The 24,792-nt window shown below is 43.8% G+C and overlaps 1 protein-coding gene across 2 annotated transcripts in view; it reads right to left on the reverse strand.

Moving 5' to 3' along the window:
* The window catches only part of Pi4ka (phosphatidylinositol 4-kinase alpha), a 136,022-nt gene that overhangs the window by 73,278 nt on the left and 37,952 nt on the right, over nucleotides 1-24,792 (reverse strand). For both annotated transcript variants that reach the window (XM_045133161.1, XM_004670783.2), the window contains 6 exons: nucleotides 24,596-24,728; nucleotides 20,811-20,906; nucleotides 20,022-20,205; nucleotides 19,363-19,466; nucleotides 16,343-16,511; nucleotides 8,108-8,158 (listed from right to left, as the gene is read on the reverse strand). In XM_045133161.1, the coding sequence (XP_044989096.1) occupies nucleotides 8,108-8,158; nucleotides 16,343-16,511; nucleotides 19,363-19,466; nucleotides 20,022-20,205; nucleotides 20,811-20,906; nucleotides 24,596-24,728 (737 nt within the window). The remainder of the gene's footprint in view (nucleotides 1-8,107; nucleotides 8,159-16,342; nucleotides 16,512-19,362; nucleotides 19,467-20,021; nucleotides 20,206-20,810; nucleotides 20,907-24,595; nucleotides 24,729-24,792) is intronic.

Raw genomic sequence — 24,792 nt, forward strand, 5'->3', positions numbered from 1 at the left:
TTCCATGTTTTTGAAGCACAAATAAAGGCAAAATTCAAGAGCTCCCTCCTCAGGAATGACAACTGCTGGCAGAAAGTCACGGAAGTGCTTACAGTGACTAGGTACTACAGCAGGAGCACCCCAGGATCAGGACACGGTGCTGGCTGAGTCCTGCTGTTAGTCTGCGTAGAGTTCCTGAGAAAAGGTGCTCTAGTGTTGCCCAGGCCGAGGTTCTGTCTTTAGGCGAGGAGCCTGCTTGAGCTTTTATCTCCCAGACAAGGTCCCATAGTAGGTCTGCTGTGATAAGCCAGGCAACGTCCAAGGAATAGGTTTCTGGACCCTTCAACACCTGCGTTAGGAAAACTAAATCTAAAAGGCTGCTCAGAATTCCAGAGTCAGGGCCGGAGAAATGGTTTAGCAGTTAAGGTGCTTGCCTGCAAAGCCAAAGGACTCAGGTTCAATTCCCCAGGACCTACGTAAGCCAGATTCATAAGGTGAGGCAAGCATCTGGAGTTTGTTTGCAGTGGCTGAAGGCCCTGGCGTGCCCAATCTCTATCTACCTCTTTCTATCAAATAAGTAATTAAAAAATTAAAAATATATGTTAAGAAAAGAAAGAATACCATAGTCAGGGCGTGTTTTTAGTGAGGGGACTATGAACTGCAACAGTACTAGTAGCAGCCGTGAGCATGTGGGTTAGCTCACTGTAATTCTCACAGTCTAGCAGGAGAAGAAATCTCATCATCTCCGTAAGACAAGGGCTGGAAGGGTTCTAACAGCTCCACAAGAGGCAGCTGTGGTACATGGTGGGGCTGAGGTTCAAGGGCATGCTGGCCTGACAGTCATGCACAGTCTCATCATAGAAGACTTATGACCAATGAGGCCGATACCCGTAGTGGGAGGTGTAAAAGGGGAGAGCCACCTGTTTGCTCACGCACTGCACACATGGAAGCATTGATCTCATTGAGAACACACAGCAACCTGAGGAGGGCCACACTGTCTCCCCCCATTTTAGCAGCTGAGGAAGCAATGAAAACTCAGTGGGAAGTGATTTGTCAAGGCCTAGATCCAAACCTTTCATCCTTCCTAAGTTTTCACCTGCGCCCTTTTAACTTCCTATACCAGCCCAATTTCAGCACTCTGCTGAGAAGACAGTACACAGCTAAGGCCAAATATCTCCATTACACCATCTCAACCTCTTGGAGAAGCTTGATGCTGTTGCTGACCTACCTCTGCCTCCTGAGTGCTGGGATTAAAGGCATGCACCACCACACCTGGCATTTTTTTTTTTTTTTTTTTTTTTTGAGGTAGGATCTCACAGTCCAGGCTGATCTGGAACTCACTCTGTAGCCTCAGGCTGACCTCAAACTCACAGTGACCCTCCTACCTCTGTGCACCTACAGCACCACGCCCAGAAACCCTTTGTCATTCTTCCTGCAGTTTGTTTTAACACTGTTCTTTTCATTGTGTTTAAAAATATATTTTATTTATGTGAGAGAAAAACAGACAAATATAGATAGATAAATGGAAAGACAGAGAGAAAGAAAATGGGCCCACCAGGGCATATATCACCTTGTGGTTTTGGTTTATGTGGATACTGGGGAATTGAACCTGGGCCCTTAGGCTTTGCAGGCAAACACTTTAACCATTAAGCCATCTCTCCAGCCCCTCATCTTTTCTTTTTCATTTATGGGAGACAGGGAGAATACTGGTGTGCCAAGGCCTCCAGCCACTGCAATCAAACTTCAGACCCATGTGCCACCTTGTGTGCATGTGCAACTTTGCATATGCATAACCTTGTGTGTCTGGCTTATGTGGGATCTGGGGAGTTCAACATGGGTCCTTGGGATTTGCAGACAAGCACCTTAACTGCTAAGTCCTCAGTCAGCTCCCTCATCTTTTATTTTTTTATTTTTTTGGTTTTTTTCTTTCTTTTTTTTTTTTGGTCATCTTTTAAAAATAATTTGTTTTATTTATTTGAGAGACAAAGAAAATGGGCATGCCACAGCATTCAGCCACTGAAAATGAACTCCAGACACAGGTACTACCACAATGTCTGGCTTATGTGGGTCCTGGGGAACTGAACCTGAGTCTTTTGGCTTTGCAGGCAAGTGCCTTAACTTGATAAACCATCTCTCCAGCCCTGTTCTTTTCATCTTGTTGGAAGCTTCATCTTGTTCCTTTCATTCCTAAACACAGTTACCTCAAAACCTATGTCATAAAAAGCTATACATGGTGGTATGTCTCTGTATCCTAGTTATTCAAGAAGCTGAGCTGGGAGGACCTCCTGAGTCCAAGAGTTAAGACTAGCCTGGGCCACATGATGAGACTGCCTCAAAGCAAACAATTTCTCTACCATAATCCCATCTTTGCCCATATCTATCCTCTTTCTGGAAAGGCAGTGGTATTCTAATTCTCCTCCCCTACCTTGGCTCTTTCTGAAAAGGCAGCAGTCTTCTAACCCCCTCCCCTTGGTTACAGTCATTTTAGGCTTCTCTGGGTCCCTGGACAAGGTATAGCCCTCCAGTTCATTTACTTGGAATCCCTCTTACAGAAATCAGCTCAGTATCTCTTAAAGTAGTAGAGGGTTCAGAGCATAGGCTCTGGGTCAGGAGTCCTGAGATCAGCTTCTGGCTCTGATGTCAGATAGCTGTCAGACTTTGAGCAAGTTTTGTGCCTCATCTATATGTTTTTCTTTCAATTTAAAAAAAAAAATTTTTGTTTATTTTAACTTATTTATTTGAAAGTGACAGATAGAGACAGAAAGAGGCAGATAGAGAGGTAGAATGGGCACGCCAGGGCTTCCAGCCACTGCAAACGAACTCCAGACGCATGCATCCCCTTGTGCATATGGCTAACGTGGGTCCTGGGGAATCAAGCCTTGAACTGGGGTCCTTAGGCTTCACAGGTAAGCACTTAACTGCTAAGCCATCTTTCCAGCCCATCCATATCTGTTTTATTTACTTATTTATTTAACTTATTTAAGAGAGAGAGAGAGAGAGAATGGGCATGCCAGGGCCTCCCACCACTGCAAACGAACTCCAGACACATGTGCCACCTTGTGTCCTGGGGAATCAAACCTGGGTCCTTTGGCTTTCCAGGCAAATGCCTTAACCACTAAGCCATCCCTCCAGCCCATATTTCTGTATTTTATACTCTCACTCATAATATGGAAATAGTAGCAGAACTTGCCTATAGGGTTGCTGTAAAGGATAAATGAGTTAATGTCTGAATAGGGTCTAGATCAGGCTTAGTGTTCAGCAAGGTAGAGGTAAGGATTTCTTACCTTAGAGTGCTTTATGGTGTGTCTCTGAAGTAGGGCCCTGAATAGGTTTGTCCCATGCAAAAAAACACAGATGTAACTTGAACATAAGTATGTTTTTATGGAGAAAGAGTGAAAAGGCTACAAAAAGGGTCTCTGACCTAGAAAATGTTAAGCCACAAACCTCATCCACAGAAACAAAGAATAAGTAACCTGTTCAAGGCCACAGAAACTCCCAGTGACACAGGTAAATCTCTCAGTGGAGCAAAGGGACATTTTTTTGAGCAAGCACTATACTTTATTAAACCACTACATTATGACGGAGTAATAAGATCTCTAAGTCACAGGCTTATATAAACAATTTCATCAATGATAGTTCTGAAGAAATATGCTTATAAAGTTTTAAGATAAAGATTAACATATCTAAGCAGGAAGGATTCTCAGATCACAAGACCTGAACTTGCAGCTACTCTCCTCAGCTTCTCAAGGTTTCTTGAGGTAAACAGGTATACTAGGATCAAAACCTAACAATGCTTCCCCAAACTCACTAGCCCTTCTGAGTTATTAAAAATCCAAAACAGAGTATATATTACTCGTTCATTAAAAAAAAAAAAAAAAGTACGAGCTGGGCGTGATAGTACACACCTTTAATCCCAACACTCAGGAGACAGAAGTAGGAGATCTCCGTGAGGCCACCCTGAGACCACATAGTGAATTCCAGATCAGCCTGGGCTAGACTGAGACCTTGCCTTAAAAAAAAAAAGTATAAAACACTAAACAAAAGAAACAACAACAAAAAAATCAGTTTCTCTGTAAAGGTCCAAGGGGTAACCACAAAACAAATGTAAGAAGTCATGATCCCTTGGCTCCTTGTTGAGCAATTAAGTCAAATATTTGCTTCCTCCCTCATAATATAACCATTAACTTCTGTTAAAAAAAAATACAATGTTCTTGAGAAGCCTGCACCCACCCCTAGCTGTACACAACTACCCTGCTTTCTGATGTGCATGCCTGTCTTCTTTCTTCCAATGCCACATTTAAAATCTGTATTAAAATCTCTTTTTTGTGCTTTTGTTTTCTGAGGTAGGGTTTCACTTTAGTCCAGGCTGACCTGGAATTCACTATGTAGTCTCAGGGTGGCCTCAAACTCAGGGTGGCCTCGAACTCATGATGATCCTCCTACCTCTGTCTCCCAAGTGCTGGAATTAAAGGTGTGTACAACCACACGGGCTTTAAAATCTTTTATAAACCTGAGCCTGGTGGCACACACCTTTAATCCCAGCACTCAACAGGCAGAAATAGGAGGACTGCCATGAGTTTGAGCCCAGCCTGAGACTACATAGTAAATTCCAGGTCAGCCTGGGCTAGAGTGAGACCCTACCTTGAAAAAAAAAAAATCTAGGATTACAGGCATGTGGTACATCCAGGCATTTTAGACAGATCAAACTCAGATGCCCATGCTTAAAAGGAAGTGCTTAGACTAGAGAGATGGCTTATCAGTTAAAGCACTTGCCTACAAAGCCTAAGGACCTGAGTTCGATTCTGCAGTACCCACATAAAGCCTAATGTACTAAGTGGCATGTGCACGTAGAGTTCCTTTGCAATGGCAGGAATAAATAAATAAATTAATTAATTTAAAGGTTGGGGTTTCTGAAAGAGTATGCTCTGAGTTGGCACTTGTCAAGACAGGTCTGTACTGAGAGGCTCATACACTTGAGAGTCTGGTAAGAATGACCAGGAGTCTAACCCAGTGGCCCTAAAACCCATGTACTCCCAGACAACTTGATTCATCATTGCTCCCAGAAAGTGCAAAGTGCCTTTGGCAGGTTTCTTGTATGAACTTAATAAATTCTAAATGACCCCTGCTAAATAAGGAGGCTATTGGGGAACGGAATGAATGAGAACAAAGTATAATTGCCCATTACTCTGTATTTTAACCTAAAAACGTAATAAAAGTCATTGAGTTTTGGCTGGAGAGATAGCTCAGTAAATAAAGCACTTTCTGGGCAACTTTGAGTACCTGAGTTCAGATTCCTAAACCCCAGGTAAAAGCTGGAAGCCATGACTGGCTTCTGTAATCCCAATGCACATATGGTGAGACGGAAAATGAAGACAAGAGAATTTTCCTGTAAGCTCACAAGACCAACCAGCCTGGGCAACAGAACAGTGAACCATGAGAGACCCTGCCTCAACTGAGATGAAAGGTGAAGACTAACCTGAAAGTTGTCTCTGACCTCCACATATGCACCATGGCACATACCTACTCACATAACATACTAAGTTAATTAAAAGAAGAATTTGGGGCTGGAGAGGTAGATGGCTTATCAGTTAAGGCCCTTGTCTACAAAGCCTAAGGACCTATATTCAACTTCCCAGAACCCATGTAAGCCAGATGCACAAGGTGGAGCTTATTTGCAGTGGCTGGAGGCCCTAGAGCACCCGTTCTCTCTCTCTCTCTCAAATAAATAATTTTTTTTTTCAAGGTAGGGTCTCACTCTAGCCCAGGCTGATCTGGAATTCACTGTGTAGTCTCAGGGTGGCCTTGAACTCCTGGCGATCCTCCTACCTCTGCCTCCTGAGTGCTAGAATTAAAGGCGTACACCACCATGCCCAGCAATCAAATAAAAACTTTTTTAAAGAGGAAGAAATTCAATGTAAATGTCTTTCAATCACTGAAACATGGTTGTTTATGGTAAAATAAAACATATTCTGGGGCTGGAGAGATGGCTTAGCAGTTAAGGCACTTGCCTACAAAGCCTAAAAACCCAGGTTCCATTTACCAGTATCTACGTAAGCCAGATGCACAAGGTGGACCATGCATCTGGAGTTCGTCTGCAGTGGCTGGAGGCCCTGGTGCACCCATTCTCCTTCTGTCTCTCTCTCTCTCTTTTTTTTTTTTTTTTTTTTTTTGGTTTTTTGAGGTAGGGTCTCACTCTAGTCCAGGCTGACCTGGAATTAACTGTCATCTCAGGGTGGCCTTGAACTCATGGTGATCCTCCTATCTCTGCCTCCTGAGTGCTGGGATTAAAGGAGTGCGCCACCACGCCTGGCTCCTTCTCTATCTACCTTTCTCTGTTTTTTTTTTTTCTCTCTCTCTCAAATGAATAAATAAAAACATTTTTAAAAATTCCTTTGCTGGAACACCCCCGCCAAGAATATAGGTCATAAAATTTTGATTTTCAAATATACCAGAACTCATTGAGTACCATCTGGAGCATCCTTCCTGTTGCCTAAAATCTATTCCTTCATGGGGCCTACCTGGCCCTTGCCTCCCTTCCAGCAGGCTCAGAAAGCACCCACCTTTTCCTCTAGGCTAACCAGAAGGCTCACATATGGTGGCACTTCTATAGCCAGAGCCCCATTTTATTTATTTATTTTTTGCAGCGCTAGTAATCTAACCACCTTGCACATACTAGGCAAGTACTCTATCACTGAGCTACAGCCTTAACCCCTATGGCACTTTTAAAAGACAAGTAACTGTACACTGCCAATGTTAATAACCAAATGGAAGAATTTTATGTGTTAAGAATTGGTTAACAGGGCATGAGCAAAATAAACAAACCAATGTAGGTAACAATGGTATCAATAAAGCATAACATAGCAAAGAATCCTGAAATCCTGAAAATCTCTGAGGGTCATGGGAACCAGTGATGCTAAGGTGCTGAGGCTCTCAGGTGAATGCTGAAAGCCATGAGACAGGCAGCGAGGGGTCATCACACTAAGCCCTGTCCACTCAAGAATGGCGGGAAGATGAGCTGTCTTCATGCATACCTCACTCCTCACTCTGTAGCAGCCACATACTAATGGAAGGAGAGAAGGGCAGCAAACAGGTAGAGGCAAGGTGACCTATATGTGAGATATCATCTGTAAAATACACAGACTCTAATATTAAAGATTAAAAATACTAAACCAGCCTAGAAGTCACAAGATATGGAATGACACACAACTAGAACAAACGTACACACTGCTTCACTAAGGTGAGGTGACCAACTCGGTGTGATGGTACATGCTTGTGGTCCCAGCACTTGACCGACTGAGACAAGTTTGAAGCCAACGTAAGCTATAGAGTTTCAAATCAACTTGCACTACACAAGACAACCCCATCTTAACAAACCAACCAACCAACCCCAAAGCAGGAAAAGAAAAGATGAGGAGAGATGTGCCTGTGCCCATATAAGCCCTTGCCTATTCAACCTTCACTGTTCTCAAGACAGGAACTATTAGGCATGAGGTAGGAACAGGAAGGCTAAAGTAAGGGACAAGTAGAAGGTGTGGCCAAGTAAAAGGTAAAGAGTAAGATATGGATAAATATATGAGCCCTAGGCTCAGGACTGTAGCTTGGAATAACTTATAAGAGGAAAAACAAGTCATCTGGTGTGTAGTAGACACAGGATGAAATGACAATGTGCTCTCTAGCACACTGGTGCAATAGCAGGCAGAAGACCACGTATTCACTAGGCCCACAACGGCTCTTCAGATGACACTGAGGGCTGTTCATCTCCACAGCCTAGAGGCCAACAAGAGGCCTCCTGGCTTCAATTCACTGGGCCAGACCCAGTACTAGTCAGATATCCCAAAATAAGGCACAAAACACAGAGGATGAAAGTAGGGTCATACCTAGGAGCCAGGCAAGATGGGAAATGGAAAGGGTTCTATGGACAGTTTGTAGAGGAAGTCTGTACAGGGACTAGAGAAAGAATTACACTGATGGGCTGTCACAGTGATCTGACAGTGGGTGGCTGAAATTGCTACATCTACTGGAATTATTGAGTTTTCAAAACAGCTCTTTTTTGAGGAATTTGATGTGCACTGTTCAAAACATGAGTGCAGTCCCTGGGGTTTTAAACATCTGACCAATGAATACTCACCACAGCTATGACAGGAATCAGTACTCCCAAATTCCCTGCGCTGCTAGAAGCCTAGAAAAGAACAGAATAGAACTCATGTCACTGACAATACATGTTTCTCTTATTAAAACAAAAAAGCTACAACCAACTCTATAGTACAGACCTGGCTTCATCTAAAAGAAATACTGAGACATGTACACATGGTATAAAGATGTTTTCCAGTGTATACTTTTTTGAAAGCAGGGTTTCACCCTAGCCTAGGCTGACCTGGAACTCAGTCTATTACCCAGGCTGACCTTGAATTCCAAATGATCCTCCTACCTCAGCCTCTCAAGTGCTAGGATTATAGGCATGACCCACATGCCCTACTAGTATACTTTCCTGGTGCTGGGACTGACTTTAGGGCCTTGCACATGCTAAACACTGAGCTATACATACCCCAGTCCTCACCACCACAACTCATACTAAACACTGAGCTATACAAACCCCAGTCCTCACCACCACAACTCATACTAAACACTGAGCTATACAAACCCCAGTCCTCACCACCACAACTCATACTAAACACTGAGCTATACAAACCCCAGTCCTCACCACCACAACTCATACTAAACACTGAGCTATACAAACCCCAGTCCTCACCACCACAACTCATACTAAACACTGAGCTATACAAACCCCAGTCCTCACCACCACAACTCATACTAAACACTGAGCTATACATACCCCAGTCCTCACCACCACAACTCATACTAAACACTGAGCTATACAAACCCCAGTCCTCACCACCACAACTCATACTAAACACTGAGCTATACAAACCCCAGTCCTCACCACCACAACTCATACTAAACACTGAGCTATACAAACCCCAGTCCTCACCACCACAACTCATACTAAACACTGAGCTATACAAACCCCAGTCCTCACCACCACAACTCATACTAAACACTGAGCTATACATACCCCAGTCCTCACCACCACAACTCATACTAAACACTGAGCTATACAAACCCCAGTCCTCACCACCACAACTCATACTAAACACTGAGCTATACATACCCCAGTCCTCACCACCACAACTCATACTAAACACTGAGCTATACATACCCCAGTCCTCACCACCACAACTCATACTAAACACTGAGCTATACATACCCCAGTCCTCACCACCACAACTCATACTAAACACTGAGCTATACAAACCCCAGTCCTCACCACCACAACTCATACTAAACACTGAGCTATACATACCCCAGTCCTCACCACCATAACTCATACTAAACACTGAGCTATACATACCCCAGTCCTCACCACCATAACTCATACTAAACACTGAGCTATACATACCCCAGTCCTCACCACCATAACTCATACTAAACACTGAGCTATACATACCCCAGTCCTCACCACCACAACTCATACTAAACACTGAGCTATACAAACCCCAGTCCTCACCACCATAACTCATACTAAACACTGAGCTATACATACCCCAGTCCTCACCACCATAACTCATACTAAACACTGAGCTATACATACCCCAGTCCTCACCACCACAACTCATACTAAACACTGAGCTATACAAACCCCAGTCCTCACCACCACAACTCATACTAAACACTGAGCTATACAAACCCCAGTCCTCACCACCACAACTCATACTAAACACTGAGCTATACATACCCCAGTCCTCACCACCACAACTCATACTAAACACTGAGCTATACATACCCCAGTCCTCACCACCACAACTCATACTAAACACTGAGCTATACAAACCCCAGTCCTCACCACCACAACTCATACTAAACACTGAGCTATACATACCCCAGTCCTCACCACCACAACTCATACTAAACACTGAGCTATACATACCCCAGTCCTCACCACCACAACTCATACTAAACACTGAGCTATACATACCCCAGTCCTCACCACCACAACTCATACTAAACACTGAGCTATACATACCCCAGTCCTCACCACCATAACTCATACTAAACACTGAGCTATACATACCCCAGTCCTCACCACCACAACTCATACTAAACACTGAGCTATACAAACCCCAGTCCTCACCACCACAACTCATACTAAACACTGAGCTATACAAACCCCAGTCCTCACCACCACAACTCATACTAAACACTGAGCTATACATACCCCAGTCCTCACCACCACAACTCATACTAAACACTGAGCTATACATACCCCAGTCCTCACCACCACAACTCATACTAAACACTGAGCTATACAAACCCCAGTCCTCACCACCACAACTCATACTAAACACTGAGCTATACAAACCCCAGTCCTCACCACCACAACTCATACTAAACACTGAGCTATACATACCCCAGTCCTCACCACCACAACTCATACTAAACACTGAGCTATACATACCCCAGTCCTCACCACCATAACTCATACTAAACACTGAGCTATACATACCCCAGTCCTCACCACCACAACTCATACTAAACACTGAGCTATACAAACCCCAGTCCTCACCACCATAACTCATACTAAACACTGAGCTATACATACCCCAGTCCTCACCACCACAACTCATACTAAACACTGAGCTATACATACCCCAGTCCTCACCACCACAACTCAATTTTGTGTGTGTGGTGCTGAGGATTGAGCCCAGAGCCTTGCCCGTGCTACATAAGCACTTGACCACAGACACTGTCAGTCTTAGTTTAATCCTAATAGCAAGTATTAATGTTAAACATAAATGATTTATTACTGTATAAATCATGGTACTTCTGCATAATTAATATGATATAGTCTAAGAAGACACCTTTCTGAAAAATATTTAGTCACCTTGGAAAAGTGAACACAACAAATGTTCAATGAAAACAAATCAGGTTTTGGGGCTGGAGAGATGACTTAGCGTTTAAGCGCTTGCCTTGAAGCCTAAGGACCCTGGTTCGAGGCTCGATTCCCCAGGACCTACGTTAGCCAGATGCACAAGGGGGCACATGTGTCTGGATTTCGTTTGCAGTGGCTGGAGGCCCTGGCATGCCCATTCTCTCTCTCTCTCTCTGCCTCTTTCTCTGTCACTTTCAAATAAATAAATAAACATAAAACAAAAAAATTTAAAAAAAAAAACACAACAAATCAGGCTTTAAGAGAATGTTCAGGGGTTGGGGAGATGGCTCAGCAGTTAAGGTGTTTGCCTGCAAAGCCAAAGGACTGACCTCATTTCGATTCCCCAGGACCCATTTGAACCAGATGCACAAAGTAGTACATGCATCTGGAGTTCATCTGCAGTGGCTGGAGGCCGTGGCATGCCCATTCTCTCTCTTTCTCAAATAAGTAAATGAATAAAATATTGAAAAAAAAAAGAGAATGTTCTGATTCCATCTCAGTTAGGTAATATATATGGAAAAGGAGAAAATCTAAGTGTTATCAATGATTTTACTTGAGTAGGAGGATTATGAGTGCTTATTTATTATTATTATTGTTATTATTTTGGTTTTTTGAGGTAGGGTGTTGCTCTAGCTGAGGCTGACCTAGAATTTACTATGTAGTTTCAAGGTAGCCTTGAACTCATGGAGATCCTCCTACCTTTGCCTCCCAAGTGCTGGGATAAAAGGTGTGAGGCACCATGCCTAGCTAGAGCTTTTTATTTTTTCTCTCAAAAATGCCCATGTTTTCTACCATCAATGTATGTCCATTCAAGTTAGGGAAACCTGGGGGGAGGAAGCACCAGCTATAGAGTAACTAGAAGGTAAGCTCCCTGTCAACACAACACAGCTGAAGTACAGCAGGCAGCGAGGGACAGCACAGCTCTGCAGGCCAGCACCCAGTTCATCACTGTGCTCTGTATGTGTAATGCCCACAGCAGCCCAGGGTGCTGAGGTCCACTGTGCCGAGGTGCTGTTCTGTTCCGGGTGTTTTGCCTACATTAAGCTCTGGTGAGGTGCACAGAGGGTTTGAGCAGCACTAAGTCCACCCAGCCACCCAGGGTACAGACAGACTCCTGGATGGATCCTCTGGGCTGCAGCAGAGAAAACCAATGGCCCTTCCAGCTCCAGGATGGAAAGCTGAAAGCTTCCGCTGCAAGACGAAGTAGAACCACCCACATCTTAGCTTAATTTATAATCTCAGCTCTTCATCCTCAACAGAGTAGTCATAAGTCAGTAACCACCACCACTCTTCTAGGCTCCCATTCCAGAAAGCTCGATTCTCTGGCAAACAAGCATAGAAATTGTGCATCAAACACTCACTTACTAATCACTTGGCTGGCAAACAAGAAGTAGTCTGCAAAAACATAATTCAGCTGGGTATGGTGGCGCAGGCCTTTAATCCCAGCAGTTGGGAGGTAAAGGTAGGAGGATCACCATGAGTTCAAGGCCATCCTGAGACTACATAGTGAATTCCAGGTTAGCCTGGACTACAGCAAAAGCCTACCTGTAAAAAAAAAATAATAACAGAATTCAAAACTGGGCATGGTGGTGCCCACCTTTAATCCCAACACTCAGAAGGCAGAGGGATTGCTGTGAGTTCGAGGCCACCCTAAGACTACATAGTAAATTCCAGGTCAGCCTGGGCTAGAATGAGACCCTACCTCGGAAAAAACAAAACAAAACAAAACAAAAAACACCAGTATTCACCTCTCTTACCCAAGGGACAGAAAAGAGGATTCCAGTGTTGTCTCCCTAGCTTGTGATTAGGCATTAAATTCCAGGAATCTTGAATCTATAGGGGAAGGCAAGGCAAGAGGAGATGGATGGGGCAGGCACAGGTTCCAATAGTTTGATACTTAAGTCTAATTCCCTGAAAAGAGAAGGCTCCTGACACATCAACACCTCTTCCTCATTAAGTATTTAGTACCATTACCAGCACTCCTCATCACCGTAATGCTTAAAGCCTTGCTGCATGACCCACTCTCTCCTATGTGTTGGGAAAGCCTCAGCCAGTCACCATCCAGGGAGATAACTTTAGTTACCAGGTGACTGTTGGAAGGGGCCAGAAGGACAAAGGTGAATTAGGGACAAGGCCTTAGGATTAATTAATTAATTAATAATTGGCACCAGCTACTCTCAATTGGCTGAGATTTCATAAGGAAGACTACTTGCAATTGCCAAAGCATGCATTACCTCCTCACTGAGTCATCTAACCAGCCTAGTCTAAAAAGTGCCCCTCACCACATGCCTCCCAAGCTCAGGGACCCTGTCTTATTCACTCGCCTAGAACAAGATCCAGGAAACAACTCTTGCACATTGGTTATAGCTGCTTGCTACCACAGCAGAGCTGAGTTGCTCGGCCTTCAAAAGCCTAAAATACTTATATAACCTGGTATTTACAGAAAGCGGGCTGGTCTCTGACTCAGGAAGATAGCTGGCACACAGTAGGTGAAAAGTACCTGTGCAAAAGGAGAAGAGGAAATGGCAAAGAATGGAAGTGGAATCTGGGAGAGCCTGGTGCATGGGGAGATGATGAGAAAAGAGGTCTCCCCCGTCTCTACACTGGGCATTCAAGTGATGCTTTGTCCCCACAGATCTACATTTCCTGGACAGCCTGAGACTAAGTCAAACCTGGCATCCCTTCTGTTGTTGTTATGTGCCTAAGCCAGCCACAGGCCACCCCTGATACCATGCTTTGGGATGGATGAGGAGGGAGAGGAGTTCTTGGAGGGAGTCCATGTTAGGCTGTTGTCAGTGCCAGATGCCATCTGATGAGGAAGCTATGGCTTCTTCTGTCTCTGCCCCATCTCTGAGTGAGAGTCCACCTTTTTCTCCCTTCCCCCTCCAGATGTCACTTAACTTAAATCACTTAACAGGGCTGGGAGTATGTAATTCAGAAGAATGCATACTTAGCATTATGTGAGATCCTGGGTTTGATTCCTACCACAACAAAAAGAGCTAATTAACTTCAGTAACTTGTGTGTGTACAGTATGTGTGGTGTGCTACGTGTGTATATGCATAGTGTATGTATTATACACACGTGTACAGATGTGTGTTCCCAAGCCAGGCGTGGTGGTGCACACCTTTAGTCCCAGCACTCGGGAGGCAGAAGTAGGAGGATCGCCGAGAGTTTGAGGCCACCCTGAGAATACATAGTGAATTCCAGGTCAGTCTGAGCTAGAGTGAGACCCTACCTTAGAAAACCAAAAAAACAAAACAAAACAAAAAAAAAACCAGATGTGTGCTCCCTTTTCACATGAGTATGGAGGTCCTCCTTTATCACTCTTTGACGTTGTTTCCTTGATATGGAATCCCTCACAAAACCTGAAGCTGCCACTTTCACACTGGCTAACCAATGAGTCTCCCCATCTGACCCTGCACAGGATTAAGGTTACAGGTGAGCCTGGACACACCCAGTCTTTTACATGGATGCTGGAATCCATCTAAGGCCTCATGTTTGCATGTCAAGTGTTTTTTTTTTTCTTTTTGGTTTTTCAAGGTAGGGTCTCACTCTAGCCCAGGCTGACCTGGAACTCACTATGTAGTCTCAGGGTGGCCTTGAACTCATGGTGATCCTCCTACCTGTGCCTCCCCAGTGCTGGGATTAAAGGCGTGTGCCACTACACCCAGCACGGCAAGTGTTTTTACCCACTGAGCCATCTCCCAGCACCACCAAAAAGAACGTAAACATTAAGAGGGGGTGTTGGGCATCTACTGTGGTGAAGTGCTGCTCTAAGTGCTTTGCCTACATAAAGTTCAGGTAGAGTGCTACACTTTAGCTGGGCGTGGTGGCACATATCTTCAATCCTAGCACTCCAGAGGCAGAGGTAGGAGAAGCACTGTGAGTTCAAAGCTACCCAGAGACTATATAGTGAATTCCAGGTCAGCCTGGGCTAAAGTGAGACCTTACCTCAAAAAAAAAAAAAAAAAAAAGACCCTATTGCTGACTCCACATACTTAGACTGCAAGGCCACTGAGAAATCCTGCTCAAACTGAGCTGATAACCTCCTTCATGTAGACCAGCTGACAGAAACCTGTAAGAAGCCATTATGCATGCAGTTCAATAGGAGAGAGAGAAATCACCAGTGAAGATACTCAACAGTAGACACTGCAAGCCTTATAATTGGCCAGCTAGGCCAAATGAGCCAACAGGTGCAATAGTGGCACATCTTTCATGGTGGAAACCAACTGCCCTCTAATTGGACTGGAGTCCCGCTCCATGGGGGGGAATACATCCCTGATACTGGAAACTTAAAACAGGGTTAGTCATGAGCCCTAGGGGTGTAATGTCTGCTGTTGTCTGGCTAAATGTATATACTATGCTTATCAAACTTCCCAGTAAGCACTTCTGTTAATGTTCATACTCTTATATTAATGCTACTCTCACTTTTGGTAGAGAATCTTCTCTTTTTAGATGGCAGTGACCTTGGGATGACTCAAAAGGTATCATGATGATAGAAAGAAATGACTACAGTGCTCAGTACTGCAATATCTCTATCACACCTTCCAAGGCTCAGGGTCTAATGTGGAAGAAGTGGAGGAAAGAATGTAAGAGCCAAAAGAAGGGTAGGACTCCATACAACATGCTCCCTCCAGACACAAAATGGCCTGGATATCCATGGCCTCATAGTGCCTGACACTACCTGCACAAGACCATCATAACAGGAGGAAAAGATCATGACATCAAAATTAAGAGAGAGACTGAGGGCTGGAGAGATGGCTTAGTGGTTAAGTGCTTGCCTGTGAAGCCTAACATGGACTCCCTGCAAGAACTCCTCACCCTCCTCATCCATCACAAAGCATGGTATCAGGGGTGTCCTGTGGCTGGCCTAGGCACATAACAACAACAGAAGGGATGCCAGGTTTGACTTAGTCTCAGGCTGTCCAGGAAAGGTAGATCCGTGGGGACAAAGCATCATTTGAATGCCCAGTGTAGAGGCTCGATTCCCCAGGACCCACGTTAGCCGGGCGCACACATCTGGAGTTCATTTGCAGTGGCTGGAAGCCCTGTCGTGCCCATTCCTTCTCTATCTGTCTCTTTCTCTCCCTCTCTCTCTGTCACTCTCAAATACATAAATAAAAGAGAACAAAAAATATTCAAGAGACAGACTGAGATGGGGAGGGGGTGTGATGGATAATGGTGTTTCAAAGGGGAAAGTGGGGGGAGGGAGGGTATTACCATGGGGCATTTTTTATAATCATGGAAGTTGTTAATAAAAATTTGGAAGAAAAAAAGAAAAGAAAAGCCATACTTCAACTAAGGCAGTGCCTCAAAATCCATCCTAGCCAGCAGTACAGAGGTGCTTACAGGGAAGGCAGCCTCTCCCATCCTACCTTCAGGGCAGGCCCTTTCTCGCTTGCCCTCTCGCTGGCTCGCTTCCCCTCCAGCCCCAGCTGTACAAACAGCTCCAGCAGGTTCATCAGCAGCTCGTCCACAAGGTGTTCCTCCTGGATGTTGGCTGCGATGTTGGCCAAAGCATTGATGACTGCCAGAGAGCAGTGCCTGAGGAGAAAAAACAAAACACTCCACTGCCAAGTCCTTGGCTGTGCTGGAGGACTTGCTGCGGGAGAGGAAATGCTGGATCCAGGTAAGATCAGCTTGCCTTATGCGCTGGGGGACAAAACCTCACAGGAGAGGACAAGCATTTGAACACTCATGACAAACAGCCCTTCGGAGTGAATGACTACAGAAGGGACTGACTGTGAGCTTCCTGCCTGACCTTTAGGAATGTGGGCACCAGGGCCACTTCCTTTTGAATATCAAGACCCATGAATGGATGGGAGTGGAAGCACTCACAGCTGGGCATTATTTACGTGATTTCTGCTTTTCTTCCTCAAATCACAGATCCTTAACCTCACCACCCACAAAACTTTGCCCTAGCACTCTTCCCACCCAGAACTAATGTTACAATTAGTGAACGGTGAGTTCTCAGGGGGTGCCTCAGGATCATGGTCAGTCCCACATAAACCTAAGCTGTGAAGTTGACCTAGACCTCTACTCTGCAGCTTTCACACTGTATCACTCTAAGGTGCTTTTAAGCCTCCATTTCTTCTTGTGTTAAAAAAAAAAAATGGGGCTGGAGAGATGGCTTGGCGGTTAAGCGCTTGCCTGTGAAGCCTAAGAACCCCGGTTTGAGGCTCGGTTCCCCAGGTCCCACGTTAGCCAGATGCACAAGGGGGCGCACGTGTCTGGAGTTCGTTTGTAGAGGCTGGAAGCCCTGGCGCACCCATTCTCTCTCTCTCTCCCTCTATCTGTCTTTCTCTCTGTGTCTGTCACTCTCAAATAAATAAAAAAAAAAGTTATTTAAAAAAAAAATGTTCACAATTTCCCCTTCAGTAAGTTAAGCACTGAGAACATGGTCTGGTCCCATGACAAAGGCACTTCCTTCCCAGTCAGATGAAATAAAGGCCACAACAATGCTTCTATACCAGCCAGGTGTGGTGGCACAAGCCTGTAACCACAGCACTTCGTAGGCAGAGGTAGGAGGATGGCTATGAGTTTGAGGCCAGCCTGAGACTACATAGTGAATTCCAGGTTGAAAAACAACGCCCATTCTCTCTCTCTCTCTCTCTCTCTCTCTCTCTCTATATATATATATATATATATATCTGTCTCTTTTTCTCTGTCTGTTGTTCTCAAATAAATAAAAAATAAGCCGGGCGTGGTGGCGCATGCCTTTAATCCCAGCACTCGGGAGGCAGAGGTAGGAGGATCGCCATGAGTTCAAGGCCACCCTGAGATGACAGAGTTAATTCCAGGTCAGCCTGGACCAGAGTGAGACCCTACCTCAAAAAACCAAAAAAAAAAAAAAAAAAGTGCTTCTATACATGAGATAACGACGAATTACTTTGGGAGAGGGGTGGTGTTAAGAATGGAACCTAGGGGCCGGGTGTGGTGGCGCACGCCTTTAATCCCAGCACTCGGGAGGCAGAGGTAGGAGGATCGCCATGAGTTCAAGGCCACCCTGAGACTACAGAGTTAATTCCAGGTCAGCCTGGATCACAGTGAGACCCTACCTCGAAAAAACCAAAAAAAAAAAAAAAAAGAATGGAACCTAGGGCCTTGTGCATGTTAGCAAGTGCTCCAGCACTGAACTACATCCCCAGCCTGACAAACCCATTCTGATGGCACTAAGAAGCTTTATGATGAAATAGGAAATTAGAACCAGAAAGTGAAGCCCTGGTAGCATGGAGAGTAGCAGCGTTCCAGATGAAGTCAAGAAATTTTTTTTTTGCCCCGCAATGTAGCTTAGAGGCAGCTTAGCAAATGCAATGCCCTGGATTCAACCCCCAACTGTATGAAGAAGAAAACAAAAACAAAAACCTCTCAGTCTTCCAGAGAAGACTGGCCAGACTTAGCCAAATATAAAAGTCCACGGAATTAAATGATAAATTGATGAGGAACAAAAAAAATCGAGGACAAAAAATGCCTATTACCTTGGGTCCTCCAAATGCTAAGACCCCCTTGGCCCTGATCTAAGGATCAAACCCAGGGCTTTATAGTTACTAGGCAAGCATTCTACCACAGAGCTAAATCCTCAACCCCCAAATCCTACTTTTAAAATCTAACCTAAGCAAAGCATCAAGATGCTCAGCTATGAGGATATTTAAGGCAGCAGAGCTTGGGAACTTAAAGCAGGACAACTAGAAAATGGTGTAACACCCAAACTAGGGGATATTTAGAATAATCCTGGCATAACTATACAATGGGAGACCACACAGCCATTTAAAGTGACTCACAGAGCAACATTTTTGACATGTTGCTTCACAAAGAAGGAGGTAACCTGGTGAGCAGCCTGGGCCTCTATAGCAGGCAGGGAAGAAGCCATGTGCACTGAGGCATGTGTAGGTCAGTTCCAGATGGCTGCCATGTGTAGGCTTTCACATCTTGCCTTGTGTGTGCACTGCTCTCTAGTACATAATGCTTCCGTAAGAAGAACTGTTTATTTAATAGACAAATTCCCAGGGCTGGAGAGATGGCTTAATGGTTAAGCTGCTTGCCTGCAAAGCCAAAGGACCCATGTTCTACTCTCCAGGTCCTATATAAATCAGACACACTAAATGATGCAAGCACACAAGGTCACACATGTGCACAAAGTGGCACATGCATCTGCAGTGTGACTGTAGGCCAGTCTGTTGGGCTTGCCTCAAAAAAGGATTGATACATGCCTTTAATCCCAGCACTCGGGAAGCAGAGGTAGGAGGATCACCATAAATTCAAGGCCACCCTGAGACTACATAATGATTCCAGGTCAGCCTGGGCTAGAGTGAAACCCTATCTTGAACCCGACCCCCACAAAAAAGACAAATTTCCAAACCTCACATTTAATGACAATAAGATACAGAGGAATTACCTGTAGCCGTGATCCTTGTAGTCTTTGGTGGCAGAATACACAACTGAGCTGGCCTTCACACTTATCTGTTGGAAAAGATTCCATACTTCCTGATAAATGTATTGCTGGAAGAGAACAAGAGGTACTGTCACCACACCATGACTCCTGAGACCCCACACCCCCGCCCCGAGCATGCAGAAGGCCTCTAGTCATTACCCAGACAGATAGCTCTGGACTCCTATAACAAACATTCTAGGGCACTCTTTGTGTATGTTTTGTTTATGAAACAGGGTCTCATGTAGCAGAGCATAATCTTGAATTCCTGGCTGTCTTGTCTCACTTTCCAATTGCTGGGAGTATAGGCTGTGTCACCCTGGCTAAGTGCATCCATTTCAAACGCTCCAAGCAAATGTCAAACTACAAGCAGAAGGGAAGTAGTTTCGACTTAAATCTAATTTTAAGTTATTTATGTTGACAAGAAATTAGTTTAAACTTCTTTTCCCCAGCACCCATGGAATCATTATTCTCATCATTCAGTACTGAAATCCTATAAGCATTTAGCTCAGGTGCAAGGTACATTAATACAGTCATTTACACTCTTAATCAAAGTGGGTTAAATGAGGCTTGGGCAAGGTTAGTGGGGTTTCCAGATTTGGCCTCACTGTGAGGCCTTTCCTTACATTTCCAGTGATAACCAGGCAGCCCAGCTGGTCAATGATGAGCACATCTAGGGGTGAAGGGGGCTGGCAGAATTTCTGCTGCAGAATCTGCAGAATTGGCTCCATGACCTTTGGAGTGTCCCTCAGGGCCACTGCAATGTGTCCTAAGGCTCGGATGGTGTGGTCAGGAATCAAGTGAGCATCCCTATAGGGGGAAGAAAAGAGAACCCTTAGAACAGTCCTCTGGCACAGAGGCAAAATAAAGCCCATTGGCTGTAGAGATGGCTTTGCAGTTAAGGCGCTTGTCTGTGAAGCCTCAAGACCCACGTTCAATTCCCTAGTACCCACGTAAGCCAGTTGCACAAGGTGGTACATGCATCTGGAGTTTGTTTGCAGTGGCTGGAGGCCCTAAAGTACCTATTCTCTCTCTCCCCCTCTCTTTCTATCTGCCTTTCTCTCTATTAAATAAATAAATAAATAAATAAATAAAATTAAGATGAATAAATACAACCCAAAGGCAATAATCTCAGATCCAGATTCTTGGCCTTGGTTATCTGCATTCTCCTACTACAGCCATAGTTTTTAATCATCAGAAACACACCCCACACGAGGGTGGAGAATAATGAGCTTCCTTAACCCCAGTTAGGGTCTAGAATGTACATTCTGACATAGGCTTAACCTAAAACCTGTGACGTCTCAATGCATGGCTACCCTCTATGAAACTGAGGTACAGACACACAAAAGGCCAAGGGCACCAACTGAGCCTGCTAATAAGTACAAGTGTCTTGCCCCCAGGGGACAGACACATACTTGTCACTCTCCTGGGAGATGTAGAGCCGGTTAGAGAGGCTGGCCAGGAAGGCCTCCACAATCACCGGGTCCACTGTCAAGCCAGCCTTCAGGCACCTGAATAACAAGGAAACCCAAGAGACATTAGGCATCAAAACAATGAGATGTTTTTTTCTGCTTTGTTTCATTTTACCCTTGGACAGGAATATGACATTAAAAAAACAAAACAAAACAAAAAAAAACCTCTAGGGGCTGGGAATATGGCTAGATAGCTAATGGCATTTGCTTGCAAAGCCTACAGGGCTGGGTTCGATTCTTCAGAATCCACATAAAGCCAGATGCCCAATATGGCACATGCTCCTGGACTGCAAATAGCCTAGGTGTGCCCATACTCACTCTGTGTGCCTTCACAAATAAAATTATTTAAAAACAGGGCTGGGCGTGGTGACACACACTTTTAATCCCAGCATTTAGGAGGCAGAGGTAGGAGGATTGCCATGAGTTTGAAGCCACCCTGAGATGAAAGAGTAAATTCTAGGTTAGCCTGAGCTAAAGCAAGACCCTACCTTGAAAAACCAAAATAAATAAATAAATAAATAAATATAGTTAAAAGCAGGGGTGGAGGGATGGCTTAGTGGTTGAAGTATTTGAGTGCAAAGCCAAAGAACCCAGGTTCGAGTCCCCAGGACCCACATTGGCCCGATGCACAAGGGGGCACACGCATCTGGACTTCATTTGCAGTTGCTGCAAATCCTGGCCCATTCTCTCTCTCTCTCCTTCCCTCTTTCTTTGTCAAATAAATATAATAAAATATATTTTAAAAATAGTTAAAAACAAACCAAAAAAACAACTCTGAAGTTTCTGGAAATTTGAATGAAAAGTTACTACATAAAATGAAATTAAAACACTGCTACAGATTCTGTCCACTTTCTTTTTTCCCCCAAAGTAGGGTCCCTACTCTAGCCCAGGTTGAACTGGAACTCCCTCTGTGGTCTCAGGCTGGCCTTGAACTCACAGAAATCCTCCTACCTCTGCCTCCCAAGTGCTGGGATTAAAAGCAAGTATCACCACACTTGGCTAAGTTTGTCCAATTTCTGATATCTCAGCTGGAAATAACTTCATGACTTTGCCTATTTGGAAGGAATAATTACCTTCAGAATACTTTGTCCACATGAACTTTAATTTTTTTGGTTTTTATTTTGCTGTAGTTGTGTGTGTATTGTGTGTAGTGTATGGGTGTATTTAATTGAGTGTGCCTGGTGCATGTGTGGAGGTCAGAGGACATCAGGTATCCTCCTCTATCACATTTCTGTTTTATTTCCCTCAGACAAGGCCCCTCACTGAACTTCAGACTTGCTGTTGTTTGACTAAGACTGGCTGAGCAAGCGCCACATGTTCTCTCTCATATGTGGATCCTAGCTACAGATGATTGAGCTTCTGCGTGAGAATGAAAATACTTAGTAGCAGAGGCCAGAAAGTTAAAAAGGAGACATAAAGGGAGAGAAAGGAAGGGAGGAGGGTACTTAATAGGTTGATATTGTATATATGTAAGTACAATGATTGAGATGGGGAGGTAATATGATGGAGAATGGAATTTCAAAGGGGAAAGTGTGGGGGGGGAGGGAATTTCCATGGGATATTTTTTTAATAATCATGGAAAATGCTAATAAAAATTAAAAAAAAAAAAAAAAGACTGGCTGAGCAAGACCCAGTGATCCTCCTGTCTCTGCCACTTCTTATGCTGGCATTACAAGCATGCCCAGCTGTGACTGGCTATTTATATCGGTGTTGGTAATCAAATTCACTTCCTTATTGTTGTGAATATGGTGCTGTTACCTACTAAGCCATGTTCCCAGTCCCAATAATTTCAATTTTAAATTTCTTATACCATTCCTTATCACAGTTAGTGACTGGCTCAAAAGATGGATGTCCAAGGTAGACGAGGAAACACTGTAATATTTTGTTGTTCTTTTGTTTCTGTGCATATCTACTACTAAGATACACCTCCCTCCCTATCAAGTTTCTGATAAGGAGAAATACTTAAGCTACAGAGAAAATGGGAAGTTTAAAAAGCTCCTGAAAATATAAAATCTTATGAGGTACGTTTTCTTCTCTCAATTAGTTTTGGCTCTTAAACCAGATCAAGTTACTTGATTTAACCTGGCTTCTAAGAATGAGGATCTAGAATTCAGAGGGAGATACATTTTCATGAAAATAAAAGTATTTGGTTTTTAAGTTGGGAGAGCAAGAGTTCACTTAGCAAAAATCACTGTAGCGAAGAATATGTAATCTTATTTTAAACAACCAAAAAGAAAATAAAGGCAGGCGTGGTAGTACATGCCTTTAATCCCAGCACTTGGAAGGCAGAGGCAGGAGGACCACAGTAAATTTGAGGCTACCCTGAGACTACATACTGAATTCCAGGTCAGCCTGGGCTAGAGTGAGATCCTACCTCAAAAAACTAAAACCAAAAAAAAAAAAAAAAAAACAGAAAAAAAGCATAGACAACATGTTGTTTTGGGAGGTAAGTTAATGGATCATTATTTTTCTACATATTATAAATGTTCTGTAATAAGAATTTTTATTTTTTGTGATCAAGAAAAAATCTTTATGTTATTGTTTTTAAAAAAATTTCCTTGGTTTTCAGATGGCAGTGACCTTGGGAGGACTCAGAAGGTATCATGGTGCTGGAAAGAAGTAACTAGAGTACTGAGTAACATCTCGATCACACCTTCCAAGGCTCAGGGTCTAATGCAGAAGAGGTGGTAGAAAGAATGTAAGAGCCAAAGGAAGTGTTGGACTCCTTACAACGTGCTCCCTCCAGACAAAAAATTGGCCTCGATATCTATGACCTCATAGTGCCTGACACTACCTACACAAGACCCTCATAAGAGGAGGAAAGGATCATGGCATCCAAATATAGGAGAGACTTATTGAGTTGGGGAATGGATGTGATGGAGAATGGAATTACAAAGGAGAAAAGAGGGGAGGGGAGGTATTACCATGGGATATTTTTTATAATCATGGAAAATGTTTAATAAAATTGAGGAAAAAAATTTCCTTGGGAACTTTATTATACAATAATCTCGCTTTTAGATCAAGTATAAGTTTAAAATATTCAGAAACAAGCCTTAAAAATCATAAACTCAAAGCTGGGTGCAGCAGCACATGCCTTTAAAATCCCAGCACATGGGAGGCAGGGTAGGAGGATCACAATGAGTTTGAGGACACCCTGAGACTACATAGTGAATTCCAGGTCAGCCTGAGCTACAGTGAGACCCTACATTGAAAAAAAAAACCCAAAATAAAAACAAACAAACAAAAGTGTGTGTATGTATGTATGTGTGTGTATATATATATATATATATATATATATATATATATATATATATATATATATACACATACACACACACACACATATATATATATATACACATATATATATACACACACATACACACACACACATATATATATATATACACACATACATACACATACACACACACACACACACACACACATACATACACATACATACACACACAAACTTACACTCAAGCCAGGCATGGTGGCACACACCTTCAACCCCAGTAGTCGGGAGGCAGAGGTAGGAGGACTGCTGTGAGTTTGAGGCCAGCCTATGACTACACAGTGAGTTCTGGGTCTGCCTGGGCTAGAGTGAGAGACCCTGCCACGAAAACCAAACAGCAAATCAACAACAGAACTCCCTTCTTTGTAATAAAGCTCTACCTGGAGCACCCTCCCCTCCAGGTCAGCCCTCCCTCTACTCAACCTCCCACCTGCAGATGTTGTCGATGGCGATGTCCCGCAGCTGCTCGTACATGGAGGGCTGACTCTTCCTGCCCGACGTCACGTTTAGGGTTGACTCAGAGTGCTCATTGGTCACGCTGATTTTTATATCATTGCCAGCAACTGAAGATAAAAATTAAAACCTGTAACTGGTATGGTTTTCACTTTCTATTACTGTGTTTGTCAT

The sequence above is a fragment of the Jaculus jaculus genome, chromosome 13 (assembly GCF_020740685.1).
Source record: "Jaculus jaculus isolate mJacJac1 chromosome 13, mJacJac1.mat.Y.cur, whole genome shotgun sequence".
NCBI lineage: Eukaryota > Metazoa > Chordata > Mammalia > Rodentia > Dipodidae > Jaculus > Jaculus jaculus.